This window comes from Ipomoea triloba, chromosome 4 (assembly GCF_003576645.1).
Source record: "Ipomoea triloba cultivar NCNSP0323 chromosome 4, ASM357664v1".
In the NCBI taxonomy this organism is placed as follows: domain Eukaryota; kingdom Viridiplantae; phylum Streptophyta; class Magnoliopsida; order Solanales; family Convolvulaceae; genus Ipomoea; species Ipomoea triloba.
In genome coordinates this window covers 4,846,379-4,859,105 of record NC_044919.1, presented here as the reverse complement: position 1 = coordinate 4,859,105, position 12,727 = coordinate 4,846,379, and the positions used below count along the sequence as shown (strand labels likewise).

Below are 12,727 nucleotides of genomic sequence, written 5' to 3'. Positions count from 1 at the left end.
AAATTATATTATGTTTAAAAATTATAAATAAATATTTTATTAAATGAATGAAATGTATAAATAAGATAGGTAAAATGAGATAATTTGAATTTTTTTTTTCTATTGGTTGAGTTTATGGTATTTACACATAAAAACAAAATTGGGAAGGTTATTCAATACCTTCCTGTTGTGCCTTTGTTGTATGTTTTTTTTTTTTTCAAAATATCTTTTATTTCTAAAAAGAGATATGGAGTGAAATATATTTTTAACAAAAAGTTCATTTTTATTAAGAAAAAATATAACTTGAAGTTCTTACAAATTACTGATTTATATATTAGTGATTTATTTCATTAGACCAATACTAACAATGTAAGTCTATATAATTAGTTACATATAACATTTTATCATTGATAGAATAATTGGACTAATGGATTCAACAAGTCGAGATTCAAATATAAGAGGATAACCTTGGTTTATAAATGAGGTCAACTCAACTCAATAGAGCTCAAGTATAGGTGATCGTAGTTAGTGAATGAGGTCACCTTGATTTAAGGGCGTAGGTTGGCAACTCGACCTAACAGGTCATCACATAATTAGAAAACTTGGGTCAGATGATCCGATCCCAACCCAACGAGTTCATCCTAATATCCTACGATAGTTTAGAGTGGATGAATTCATCCTTACAAGATCATCTCAATTGTTTGCAAATGTGCAAGTCGAGTGAGATCACCATGTGAACTCATTTCAAATATTTGAGAAAACTACAAAGTCAACAATAACTCTCAAATGAAAGTGCGGAGTCAACAAATGTCATTAGAGAGTCTCCAACTCGATCAATCATTCCTCAAATTCAATTATAATAATTTACAGTCATTATTTGGAATTAGTTAAACATATCCTTGTTTTAATTATTTCCACCAAATCATAGGGAAAAGGGTTTAATAGGTCATCGAACTTTAAATGAAAAGTCAATTAGCCCCTCAACTTTTTAAAGGTGCAATTGAACCCATCAACAATTAGTTTTGATGCAATGAATCCCAAAAATCAATTTATGAACCCATCAACAATTAGTTTTGACCCTCTTCAGCCAAAATTTTGAATATTAAGGCTAATATGTGTAAATTGTAATTTTCTTAATAAACTTATTAGTTTGATCACAATTTTGGTTTCACTCTTTTGAGTCACTATCTATAGCATAACATTCTTTTCAAAGAAAAAAAAAATCTGTAACTTTTTTCTTTGACTTTTCTTTCTTCTACCGACCACTGCTTTAACTTTATCCAATATCGGTCGCAATTCAATTCGAGGTTTGATTTGGGGTGGTATTGACTGACAATTGTTATACCATGGAACCAGAGATACGTACATTTTGTACCTATAATTAATAATTTATGTACATATAAATAAATACTTTGATAATTATTGACACATAATATGATAGTTACAAGTACAAAATTGTCAATTGCAGGTACAATTGTGTTAACTACAAATACAAAATTTAAAAATTATTTTGGACCAAAGTCTACAATGCAAGGTAGACCATGATCCATAATATAATTTGTCATTGACTATTGACTAAAAGTGAAAGGAATAGATAAAAATAGATACCTTTTAAAACTTGTGATTATGATAAAAACACAAGTCTCAATGGAGTTTTTCTTTAAAATGCACAAGTTTTAAAAAGTATTTATTTATTTTCACTCCTCTCAACTTTTGCTATTTTTGTCATTAGCCCTAATTTGGGCACCATTCATGGCTAAATTATACAATATTATATAATATCTGTATAACATGACGCAATGTCTAAATTACGTAAAGCCTTGAAAGAAGTGATCAAATGAGTACTCAGTATAATATAATTCCCATATTAAAGGTCACAACTTTAATTATTGTCCTATATTCTTAATTCTCAATCAAACTCGTCATACATGATCTTAATTATGTAAACACTTTAAAGCTTTAAAAATTAATTTAATCAATGAACAATAAACTCGATATACATAAAATGAGACACATAAAAGGGACGAGTATACAGTATAAACTTTAGCTACATGTTGCTCATCAATAGAGCTGAAGAGTAAAAAAGAACTGTCAACGACTAATGATCAATCAATACGTTATGAAATAAAGAGTAAAATAGATAGGAACGATTTGTATGAAACCAAAAACGATCTATGGTAGATTACATTGTGAAGCTAATAGTTCCATGTATTTTATGTTAGTGACAAAAACAAAGAATATAATTCAACTAAAAGATTTTTGGCTTCATCCTACCAAATATTCTCCCTCATTCTAACCTCGTCAAGATTAAGCTGGCTACTTCTCAAGCACTTAGTTTACAGACTCTAGTGCAAAAGAGCTATCTTCTCTCAGCTCTCTTTGATCCAGCTAAAAATTTCGAGGAATCACCGGAGCTTCTATTCCTTGACTTATCGGCTTCTTGTTCGTTTGCCAACTTTTGCCGCCTCTGAATATCCTCGACGTGTCGGCGCCATAGGGATTCCCTGTCTTTTCTTGGCATCTTAGCGTACTTGGGATCAGCTTTGAGAAGCTGTTTTGCGGTTGACCAGGAATTAAGAACTGTTTTTCCGTCTTCTGTTTCTTGAGCAGCTGTGTCGGTAGTTATAGTAGCAATCAAAAGAGCTCGGAATTCTTGGGCACACCGCTACAAAATAACAAATAGCAATGTCTTTCTAATGTGTCGTACAGCAAAATTGGCAAACATAATGATTTACCATCCGCTTGTATAAGATAAAATGCTGGTAAAACCGTAAAACTAAAAAGCAAACAGTACAATATCACATCTAGCTATGGCGCCATTAATGTTTGTATACCAAGTTGGCATCCAGAGCCTATGAATGTTCAGAATCTGACCTAACTAAATGTCTAAATCAGTTGAAAGTCATGCCCGGGATAATTTGTAATTCCAGAATGCATCATAATGCCACATGGATAGGTAGATGAAACAAATGAAATACTATGTATGTATGTACACATGCTCAATGAAAGCAACTCATTTAAAGAAAAATGAAACAGTTTGTAACTGATTTTGAACTTACCTCATACAATGTCTTAATGTGTTCTCGAAAGAGTTTTTCCAAGTCAGATTGATCCAAATGAGGATTGGCCGCACGTCCTTGGGGATCCTTCTCTAGTTTTGGTTTTGACTCAGTCCAAGATGCCTAGGTTGCACAGGCGGAAACAGTGAGTGAACATTCCTCAAAGATGCAAATACACGTGGAAATACAGTACATTTATATATGGGATTATATCAAACAGATGAAACCATATCATTTTCTAATTCAGTTGAAAATGTATATATCTCAAGATGCAGTAAACAAGTCTACAAGTTTGTGTACACACTTGGATATCCTTCCAACTATCATCAAGGAAATATAGAAAATGTTATGGAAAACTGAAATCCATATTACCCTTGTCATTGTGTTTAAATTCTTCAGTAACAATCTTTCTACCCTCAATCTCATAGTGGATTTTCATTCATGTTTTGAGCATTTAGATACTAAATTCAACCCTGTTTTTCATAAGTACCTGAGGATCTTTGATTGTTTCAACCAGCAAAGCTTGATAAGACTCAACTGCTTCCTTTCTACAAGTTTTCAACCGTACCCTCTCCAGTTCTTGTTCTTCTCTTTCTTTTCGTTTCCTCAGTGCTCGCTCTCTTTCCTTCAATTTTTCCTAAAAGGAACAACCCAAGAAGCTCACAACCAGATAAGTAATCAGATCATATATGCATTTAAAAGTCAATTCAGATATATTTGTATTTACAAGAGAAGCAATGATTAAAGGACCATATGCACAATAAGTGTTGTATGACATTGCCAATTTAAAATTACATTATATGCAAGACATGCCCTGCTGAAACAAGTATAGTCATGAGATCTTGTAAGTAATATCATCATGACCATATTCACAAGCCAAAGGAAGAAGACAAAAAATCTGGAACTTAAAGATGAAAAGGATTCGTATCTCTCAAGTCTCACCTCCTCATCATATTTGGCTTTTGCCACTCTTGCTGTCTCTTCTTCAGCAGCCTTTAGTTCAGACAGATACTCATTAAATAACACTTCCCTGTCCTCATGCTTGACAGCCTTGTACCGGGGGTCATTTCTTAAATTGTCCTTCACCTAATATCAAAAATTTAAAATCCCATGAGAGGATGAAAGTTATGGGTAGATGTAATAATTGCCTATATGGAAGACAAGCCTAAACTAAATTCACTGATATAAAAGAAGTCCCATGAAGAGTTCATCTGAATGTAATGAAACAATACGGAGAGATGTCCTGACTGTGCATGATTTTTAACATTAATCAAACTCAATTATAGCCAACCAGAAAGCAGAAATGGAGTTTACTCAAATATATACTTGAACGAGTATCTATAGCTATATATTCTCATATTCTGTGTTTTTTTAGAAAAAATGTTTTTAAGTAGTTACAGTTTGTATAGTTAGAAAATATGAAGCAAGTCTTGTGTCAGACACGGACACGTCAAAAAGGACATGACACATGTTGGGACACAATTTCATAATCATAACATATCAAGAGCAAATGATACAGTCATACAGAAAAGACAATCCACAGATAAACAGAAACAAAGACAATTATGAAATGGAATAGCCTACACAGTTAAGTCATCAAAGGTTATTCATGGGGAAAAAAACGCATGAAACAGCCTACACAGATTCAAAGAAGTGAAGTCATCAAGTCATCAAAAGTTTAAGTTACATAAGTCATTAAAAGTTAATAGAATTAATCATCAATGTGTGTCTTCTTGAATGTGTCCCATCCTGACCAGAACATGTCCCCCAAAAAAAGTTGTTGAATTTGGAAGATAGAATGGCCTGGCGGGTGGAGAATAACAACCACCCTCCAGTTAGGCAGAAGCAAAAATGAAGAATCACAGAATGAGAAAATGTATAAATGCTGAAAGGTTACAAATATATTTCTATATTCTCTATTTCTAATAAAGAAACATAGTGCGCACACACACACACACACACATATATAGACATAACTGTAAGCACCTTTCCATAAACTTACACATAACTGTTATTTAAACACCTATTCATAAACAGACACAACCCTATAGATAAACCTAACCCTTTATTTTTAAACACTCCCTCTCAAGCTGGAACATCTGGAAGTTCCAAGCTTGGATTAAAACAACATTCCGCTTCACTCTAAATTACAAATGAAGATTAAAAGCAGCTAGAGGATAACAGTGCTGGATGGCTTCGGAGAGGTGATGCTATACACAACCCTTGGGAATGAAGATGAATGTGCCAAGGGCAAAGCTTAACGCAAACAACCTCACAGCAACACAAGCACTCTAGGGCTTGCCAACAACAATCTTCATCAACAAGAGCAGCAGATAAAACAAAGCATGAGCATCAAAGGGGAGTTGAGCCCATAGTAAAGACAAATAGTCAAATACACCTAAAGATAAAGTATGAACACCGAGAACACCAAATGGTTGTTGTTTACACCCTTTATAGGATAAATGAATAACAAAAGACTTCCGGAAATTTATAAAAAAAAAAAAAAAAGAAAAAAAAGACCCCAAACTTGAAAACTCTCGGGAATAAATATGGTATACCGAAAATAAAGAAACAAATACAGTTATATCAAATCACCCTAGAAAGAAGTTTGGCAACAAACCCAAAAGCCTTCAAACATCACCAAAAGGTCCAAAGAAGGGCAAAACAACAATCTGGAAAATTTTCACCGGAGAAATACATCACAAGGAAAAATAAACAGATGGAGTCACGGAGGACCGAAGAGGATATCTGGAAAGTTTGGCCAGAAAATCCTGTTGGAGGTGATCACACGCGCCAGCGCGTGAGATCGGAAGTCCGACAATGGTGGCAGCACGTGGCGGAAGAGACGGCGACAGGGCTTGCTGTGTTAGGCTTGCCGGAGAGTTTAGCAGGGATGGGTAACACCAATTTGACGAAAGAACTCACCATGAGCAAGGAATTTGAAAAATTAGAGTTTCGAGTGAACAGTAACTTATGGAAAATACAGGTTTAATGTTTGGCTCTGATACCATGTTGAATTTGGAAGATGGAATAGCCTGGCAGGTGGAGAATAACAACCACCCGCCAATTAGGCGGAAGCAAGAATGAAGAATCACAAAACGAGAAAATGTATAAATGTTGAAAGGTTACAAATATATTTCTATATTCTCTGTTTCTAATAAAGAGACATAGTACACACTACACACACACGCACACACGTATATATATACAGACACATAACTGTAAGCACCTATCCATAAACCAACACATAACTGTTATTTAAACACCTATTTCATAAACAGGCACAACCTTATAGATAAACCTAGCCCTTTATTTTTCAACAAAAGTCAACAACGTCGAATCACTTTCTCTCTCTCTCTCTCTCTCTCTCTCTCTTGCATTCAACATATGCCCAAAAAGTGTCTGAAGAGTGTCAAAGACCCTAAATTTTGGTTATGGGATTTCTAGTCTTTAACATTTTTTTTTGAGACATCTCTCCTTCGCTCTCTCAATAAAATCATATTTTCTAACAAAGGAATAATGAATTAAACTATATGCATATTGATAAACTTTTTGTCACATGTATCAAAATAGTCCTCATATCCCCAACATAGGCATTACAACTACAGTTCAAAAAGTTACCACTGTAGTAGACTTTCATCCTTATATGTATATTCTTCTTCCACAAATAATTTAAATGAAAAAAACGATAGATCTTCACAATCATGGGACTGCCAATATAATCGATGCACATAAAAGAATTGAAAACGCGAATAAAAAGAAATTTGTTAAGAATGATTCGCAAAAAGCCAAAAACGGAAATGCCAAAAAATAATTAGAACACACCAATAAAAAGTTGAAATTACAATTTTAAAAAGAAAATAATAAACCATCCACCCAAGGACAAATTTTTGTTTTCACTTTTCATTATTTTTTATTTTACTCCTAAAGTTTCCTTTTAAAATATTATGCCCATAATATCCTTAACTCTGTGCACATGAGTCACATGTAACTGCAAAAGCAAACTCCGTGCACATGAGTCATATGCAACTGCAAAAGCTTCATTTTGGAATTTGGATGGAGTTGCTAAATTGAAACAAAACCTAATTGTTAAGTATTAAATTGGAAGCAACTTTCAGGACCAAAATGGAGTTTAACTAAAACTTTTAGGCCAAAAATGAATTTTACTATATCAGATCCCTAAAGTGAGAAAAATTGGTTGAGAGATGGCATGCACAAGAAAAAAAAATGACATGCAAAGGAATGAAATCATTCTGGCCCAGCTTGTTTGTCTTAAATTGTATTGGGTCAAAATATAGGTGCATACAAACAGTTCTGTTTTACAGATAAATTGGTACCCTCGTTGCTACAGTATACAAGTTATAGTAACAAGTTTCACACCAAAACCAACCTTTGACCAACGAGTATTTGAAGTAATGTCTCCCTTCTCCCGAAGCATGGACTTAAAGTCAGATATAACAGTGGCGCGAGCTGCTTGAGCTTTTTCTTGAGCAACCCTCTTCAAAAAAAGCACCCTGCAGAACATGTGAATACTTGCCTGATCAGTAAAACAAAACTTAGAAAAACAAATACTCCCTCCATCCCAAAATACAATGGAGTAGTTGTATTTGGCAAGGTTTTAAGAAACAAATAGTGTAATTTGCTTTCCAAGTTTGCTGCTCTATTTTTGTGTTTGCAAGTCTAAATGGACCCACCTTGTCTAATCATTCTAAAAATTAAAAGGCATAAAGGGAAAATTGGGAAAAGTAAAAAGGTAGTGGTGTTAAATTAGGAATGTGGGCATCATTAACTGGTGTTTTGATTTTAAAAATGATAAAAGAGTAATGCATGTCTGCCTCTCCACTGTATAAGTTAGATTCATATGAGTGTCATTGGAAACGATTGTTCTTGTAATCTAAACCTAAGTATATTCTAGGGGAAGCACTAAAAGCTTTGAGTGGGAATTGAGAATTTAAAGAAAGTTCAGTAGTAGATGCAATATTTATCTCTAGAAATTTGGTGAAAGAATGAAGCAAAGCTAAGCTAACTTTGTCACAAATGAAAGGGTAAAGCCATTGCAGGAGGCTCCACTGATACAGGGGGTCTAGGGAAGGTTAGATGTGACAAACCTTCAGATGGAAGTTTTCTAACAAACAGAAATAGTTTTACTTTTTGAGCATTTCCGAACATAAGGCATTAGAAAGGGGAAAACTGGAAGATGTTACAAATTAGTGCTTATTTTATACCCCAAATGATGTAAAAGTTTATCCTTAAGGTTCAATAGTTTTCCATAACATGCATGCAGTTTGAACAAATAAGAAGCTTAACCAAGGCAGTGACTCTTCTGCAGGTGTCAAAATGAATAATTTATACCTCTCATTGAAGAGAGCATCTCTTTCTTTTCGGTCCAGTGCCTCAAACCGGGGATCATTACCCCATTTCTTTTTGAATGTTTGATAATCAGTGTTATGATTTATATCCTGAATGCAGAGGAAATCATCAGAAGGCAATATACAATGACTACAATTTAGAAACAGCATTAGCTGATAACAAAATTTCAGCACCACAGAAGAAAATATTGTTAGGTACTGTATGAAGATACTTCCTAATTATTTGAAGAAAAATAAGAGAGCATTAGTAAGTAGTTACAAAAACCTCCTTTGCTTCTTCCAGTAATTGCTTGAAGCCCTCTACAGCAGCCTTCTGAGCAGCTCTTTTCTCTTTTCGTTCTTCATCAGCACGTGTCTTGACATAATGCTCAAAAAGAGCTTTTCTTTCACTGTAACTTGGTATAGCCTAGAAAGGAAATCCCACCCAAATTAGAAAACCAAAGCAACAGCATGTTCCCAACACACCAAATGGAAATAAAGAAATATTAGCAAACATGATGTGTATAGACAATTTCAGAAGCATTGGTAACTCTAATCCAGTAAGTGGATTCCAGCAGTAATGCTGACTACTGAGACATTGAAGAAACATGTCGGCCAAAATGATAAATACCATTACATGTAGATATCCATGTAATTGTACATTCCAAATAACGTGTATTCTAACAGATAAGAAAATCATCAGACTTAGTACTATAGGTTTAACATTCTAGTCTTACAGGTATAGCCGTATAGCTACTACTACAGTAGAACAACTCACATGTACACCTAAATGTCCATGCACATTGAAGGATATTTATGAGGAAGAGTTAGGCGAAGAAAAGGTGTAATCCCTTTTTGTCTCTCCAACAAACCTTAAACCGTGGATCAAAAACTATCTTTGGAAGTTCCTTCTCCCACTTTGAAAAAGGTGCTACTCCACGTTCCTTGAGCATTTCCTGAGAATTCCATGAGGACGACAACAGAAAATTAGACACCAATATAAACAAATAGCTTCACATTTATACAGAGGAATAAATTATAACCACAAACTATAGTCCTAGCATCACCAGCAGACTATTATGTAAGAAGCACACAGAGAAAGCTAAGTATTCAAAAACTGAAGTGCTATACCATTATGATATCTACTTAGCTTAAGACAGAAAGACAAAGAATAGCAATTAGATTACCATGCCCCACATGCAATGCCTTCAAATAACAAGTTTTAGAATTTTCCTAGCAGATTTGTTTTCAAAAAAAAAAAAAAGAATTTTCCTAGCAGATGTTAAAATAGAAGCATGTATGGTAGATAATATGTTAGATTGTTAGAACTAAGAAGTTATGTATAATTTAGAAAATTACATCATCTCAATCATTAAACTCCTCTCCAAAAGATATGCAGACAAGAGATTAAAAGTTGATAGATGGAAATAGAAATTAAGAAGAAAACCACCCTAAGATAAAATCAAAACAGAATCTAGCTTGATGCTTTAAGAAAAGTAATACAAGCAAGTGGTTTCATGTTCCTCACAACGCCAGTTACTATTAAAAAGAGTTGGTTATGAAACATGATAAGGAATCATCCTCAATGAAAAAAATATTTAAAAAAAAAATAGAATACTGTTTCTCATCCCCTCTTTTTACTTGCAACCTCAAAATTTAAATTTCTTCTATCTGACACTAAGAGAGGGAGGAGGAAGGAATTGCTCAAAGAATTTCAAAAATACCAGAGCTCTTAGATCTAAATTTCAAATTATGGTACAAAAAAGAGAAGAACCTATACTCTTTAGAATGTCAACAAGAAAACCAAAGAACTTAGGAAGATCAAGAGAACTACCCTGGTAAGAAAACCAAAGTAAAGCATGCATCTAAATGATGGAAAGTGCATGTATTATACACAAAGGCAACCGTAAATCAAAAACCAAAGGACAGCCATAGAGTGAGTTCATAAAAATGGGGTACAAAATGCAAACCATGAAAATCTTCAGAGACTAGTATACCTTGAATTGAATGATGAGCTCCTCCTTGGTGGGCCCACTGTCTTCAGTTTCAGAATCGGAAGTTGATTCTGACAAATTACCATCATCATTAGTATCTTTTGACTTATCTTTGCTATTTTCTTTTTGTGGACCTCTAACAGTAGAATCCCCTGCTTTAATTCCATCTAGATCTGATGCTCCTGACAGAGCAGGAGTTGTTGGAATAGTAGCAGGTGATCCAGAATCCTGCAACTTCTTCTTTATGAGATCCAGTGCTGAAGATGTTCCCTGCATGCCTGATGGCCTCAAAGTTGCGGCATCACGACCACCAGTGTTAATTGCTGGGGTAAGCAATGGAGCAGATTCTTTTTCAGGTTGCACATTGGTGTTTGCCATGGGCATTGCTTGGGCTTTCAATGCATCAGAATCTAACCTCTGTTTTAGCTCTGCCACCTCAACAGGAATTTGCCAGCTGCTCAACTGATTACGAAACGAGAGGGAGTTAATTAGAAGTCACTGCTAAAATAAGTTATTTAGGACCATAAGCAAATAAATGTACAACCACTTAAAGAGATTCAATTTCATAGAGTAACCAATGTTATGGAAATCGCTTTTCTCCATTTTATAGGAGCATCCAAAATTTTCCAGTTCATATGTAGCTAATGCATGGCAAAATATCAGAAAAGTTTTCAGCATCAATCATTATTTTTAGCTTCATCACTTTTCTCCATTAGCCTTGATTGCTAATGAAGTTGATATTAGACAGGAAAGTAGAAGCGCCAACATGAAGGTGATTTCGACTTTCTTAAATGTCAATATCACCCTTAAAGGTTCTGGATGCAGATGCAGGAAATGGATTCAGAGTGTGTGTGTGTGACAAAAGGTGAAGCCAATAATGTGTGCTAATGACTTTCACATGAAAATACAATAAACATGATGGTGCTATGTAGCACACCTCATATATGAAAAACAAACAAGAACAATAACCAACTTGATTAACCATACCTTAGTTTTAGTATTGTAGTAATATCTTTTGCCATCATTAGTAGTGATCAATGCCCAATCTGTACCATACAACCTTTCCCTGATTGTAATTATGCAAGAAAAATAATTAGAAGAATGGAACCTAGGGACTTCCAACACAAAAGGAGAAAAACTTATTACTTAGTTCAGAACAAGAAAAAGAAAAAAACGAAAATAAATTTTTAAAAAATAAATCACAATGAGTAGAAGGCTAGAAGCACATAAACTACTAAAAGAAAACATGCCTTGGAACCTCGTACAAAGCAAAGCCATTTGTCTAAAAGCCAACCTCATCCAGTAAAGCATTTTGTCTAAAAAGAATTTACTCTCTTTAAGGTGACTGTGAATCGTAAGTGTCTCTTTCTGGGTACTGTCAGTTAAGATATAATAATTTGACACAGCAGGTGGTGAACGGCGACCACATACTAGTAAGGTGGAAGCTTAAGTTCATGACCTTTGAATTTCTAGCATGTGATAAATTACAAAATCTGCAAATCCTCTTAATTTTCTAGCACTTTACTTAGGAAATGGGTGACACATGAACCTTTCGCAAGTCGGTTATGCTGTAAAGCCAGTAAGTACACCCTCTGTTCATGGGTTGCTTCTCCTTTGGAGAATTTCAATAGTAATTTTAAAATATTATTCAAATTAAAAAATAGATATATTTGCAGGGACATGAGAATTAAACATCTGGCCTTGAGCCTCCACCTTTTCAAATAATGGCATTGCAATGGGATGCCTCACCTTCATGCAACACATATGGCATTGCAATACTCAAAATGCCAATGACTTGCATTTTGTAACAAATAATATGAAATAGATATAGTTTAATAAAAATAAATAATTTTATAACTACCAATGTAAGATGAACAGAAGGAAATAAAGAAAAATTCAGACTAGATCATTGAACATTCATTAGGAGACAATGCCAGATGTATGGCATACAATTAATGATAATTCATCATATGATATAAGTATCATAGCTGTCAGTATACCTGTACTGAATGGTTATCATTATCTTTCTTATATGCTCAGATGCAATAGTTGAGAACTTGAGATATAGAAAACCCCTAGTTGTACAGGCCAATTGTATTATCCATATCACCTTAACTGCTTTCTACATACTCCTATATAATGAAGTACAGAGAGTCTAGATTCTCACGACCTTTTCTTCTCAGTATTAGTGTTTTTTCCTATCTCTATTATCACTGACATAAATTATCTTTGTGTGTGTGTGTGTGTGTATTTATATTCCCTGAAATAGTCAAATAGATATTAAAAAAAAAAAAAAAAAAAAAAAAAAAAAAAAAAAAAAAAAAAAAAAAAAAAAAAAAAAAAAAAA

At 34.0% G+C, this 12,727-nt stretch overlaps 1 protein-coding gene across 2 annotated transcripts in view; it reads right to left on the bottom strand.

The window, feature by feature from the left end:
• Positions 1 to 2,068: 2,068 nt before the first annotated feature.
• The window catches only part of LOC116016622 (pre-mRNA-processing protein 40C), a 16,178-nt gene continuing 5,519 nt past the window's right edge, over positions 2,069 to 12,727 (bottom strand). For both annotated transcript variants that reach the window (XM_031256973.1, XM_031256975.1), the window contains exons 7-16: positions 11,368 to 11,446; positions 10,384 to 10,842; positions 9,259 to 9,342; positions 8,673 to 8,813; positions 8,391 to 8,497; positions 7,429 to 7,552; positions 3,981 to 4,124; positions 3,529 to 3,675; positions 3,039 to 3,161; positions 2,069 to 2,644 (exon numbers count right to left, since the gene is read on the bottom strand). In XM_031256973.1, coding sequence (XP_031112833.1) covers positions 2,339 to 2,644; positions 3,039 to 3,161; positions 3,529 to 3,675; positions 3,981 to 4,124; positions 7,429 to 7,552; positions 8,391 to 8,497; positions 8,673 to 8,813; positions 9,259 to 9,342; positions 10,384 to 10,842; positions 11,368 to 11,446 — 1,714 coding nt within the window. In that variant the 3' untranslated portion in view covers positions 2,069 to 2,338. The remainder of the gene's footprint in view (positions 2,645 to 3,038; positions 3,162 to 3,528; positions 3,676 to 3,980; positions 4,125 to 7,428; positions 7,553 to 8,390; positions 8,498 to 8,672; positions 8,814 to 9,258; positions 9,343 to 10,383; positions 10,843 to 11,367; positions 11,447 to 12,727) is intronic.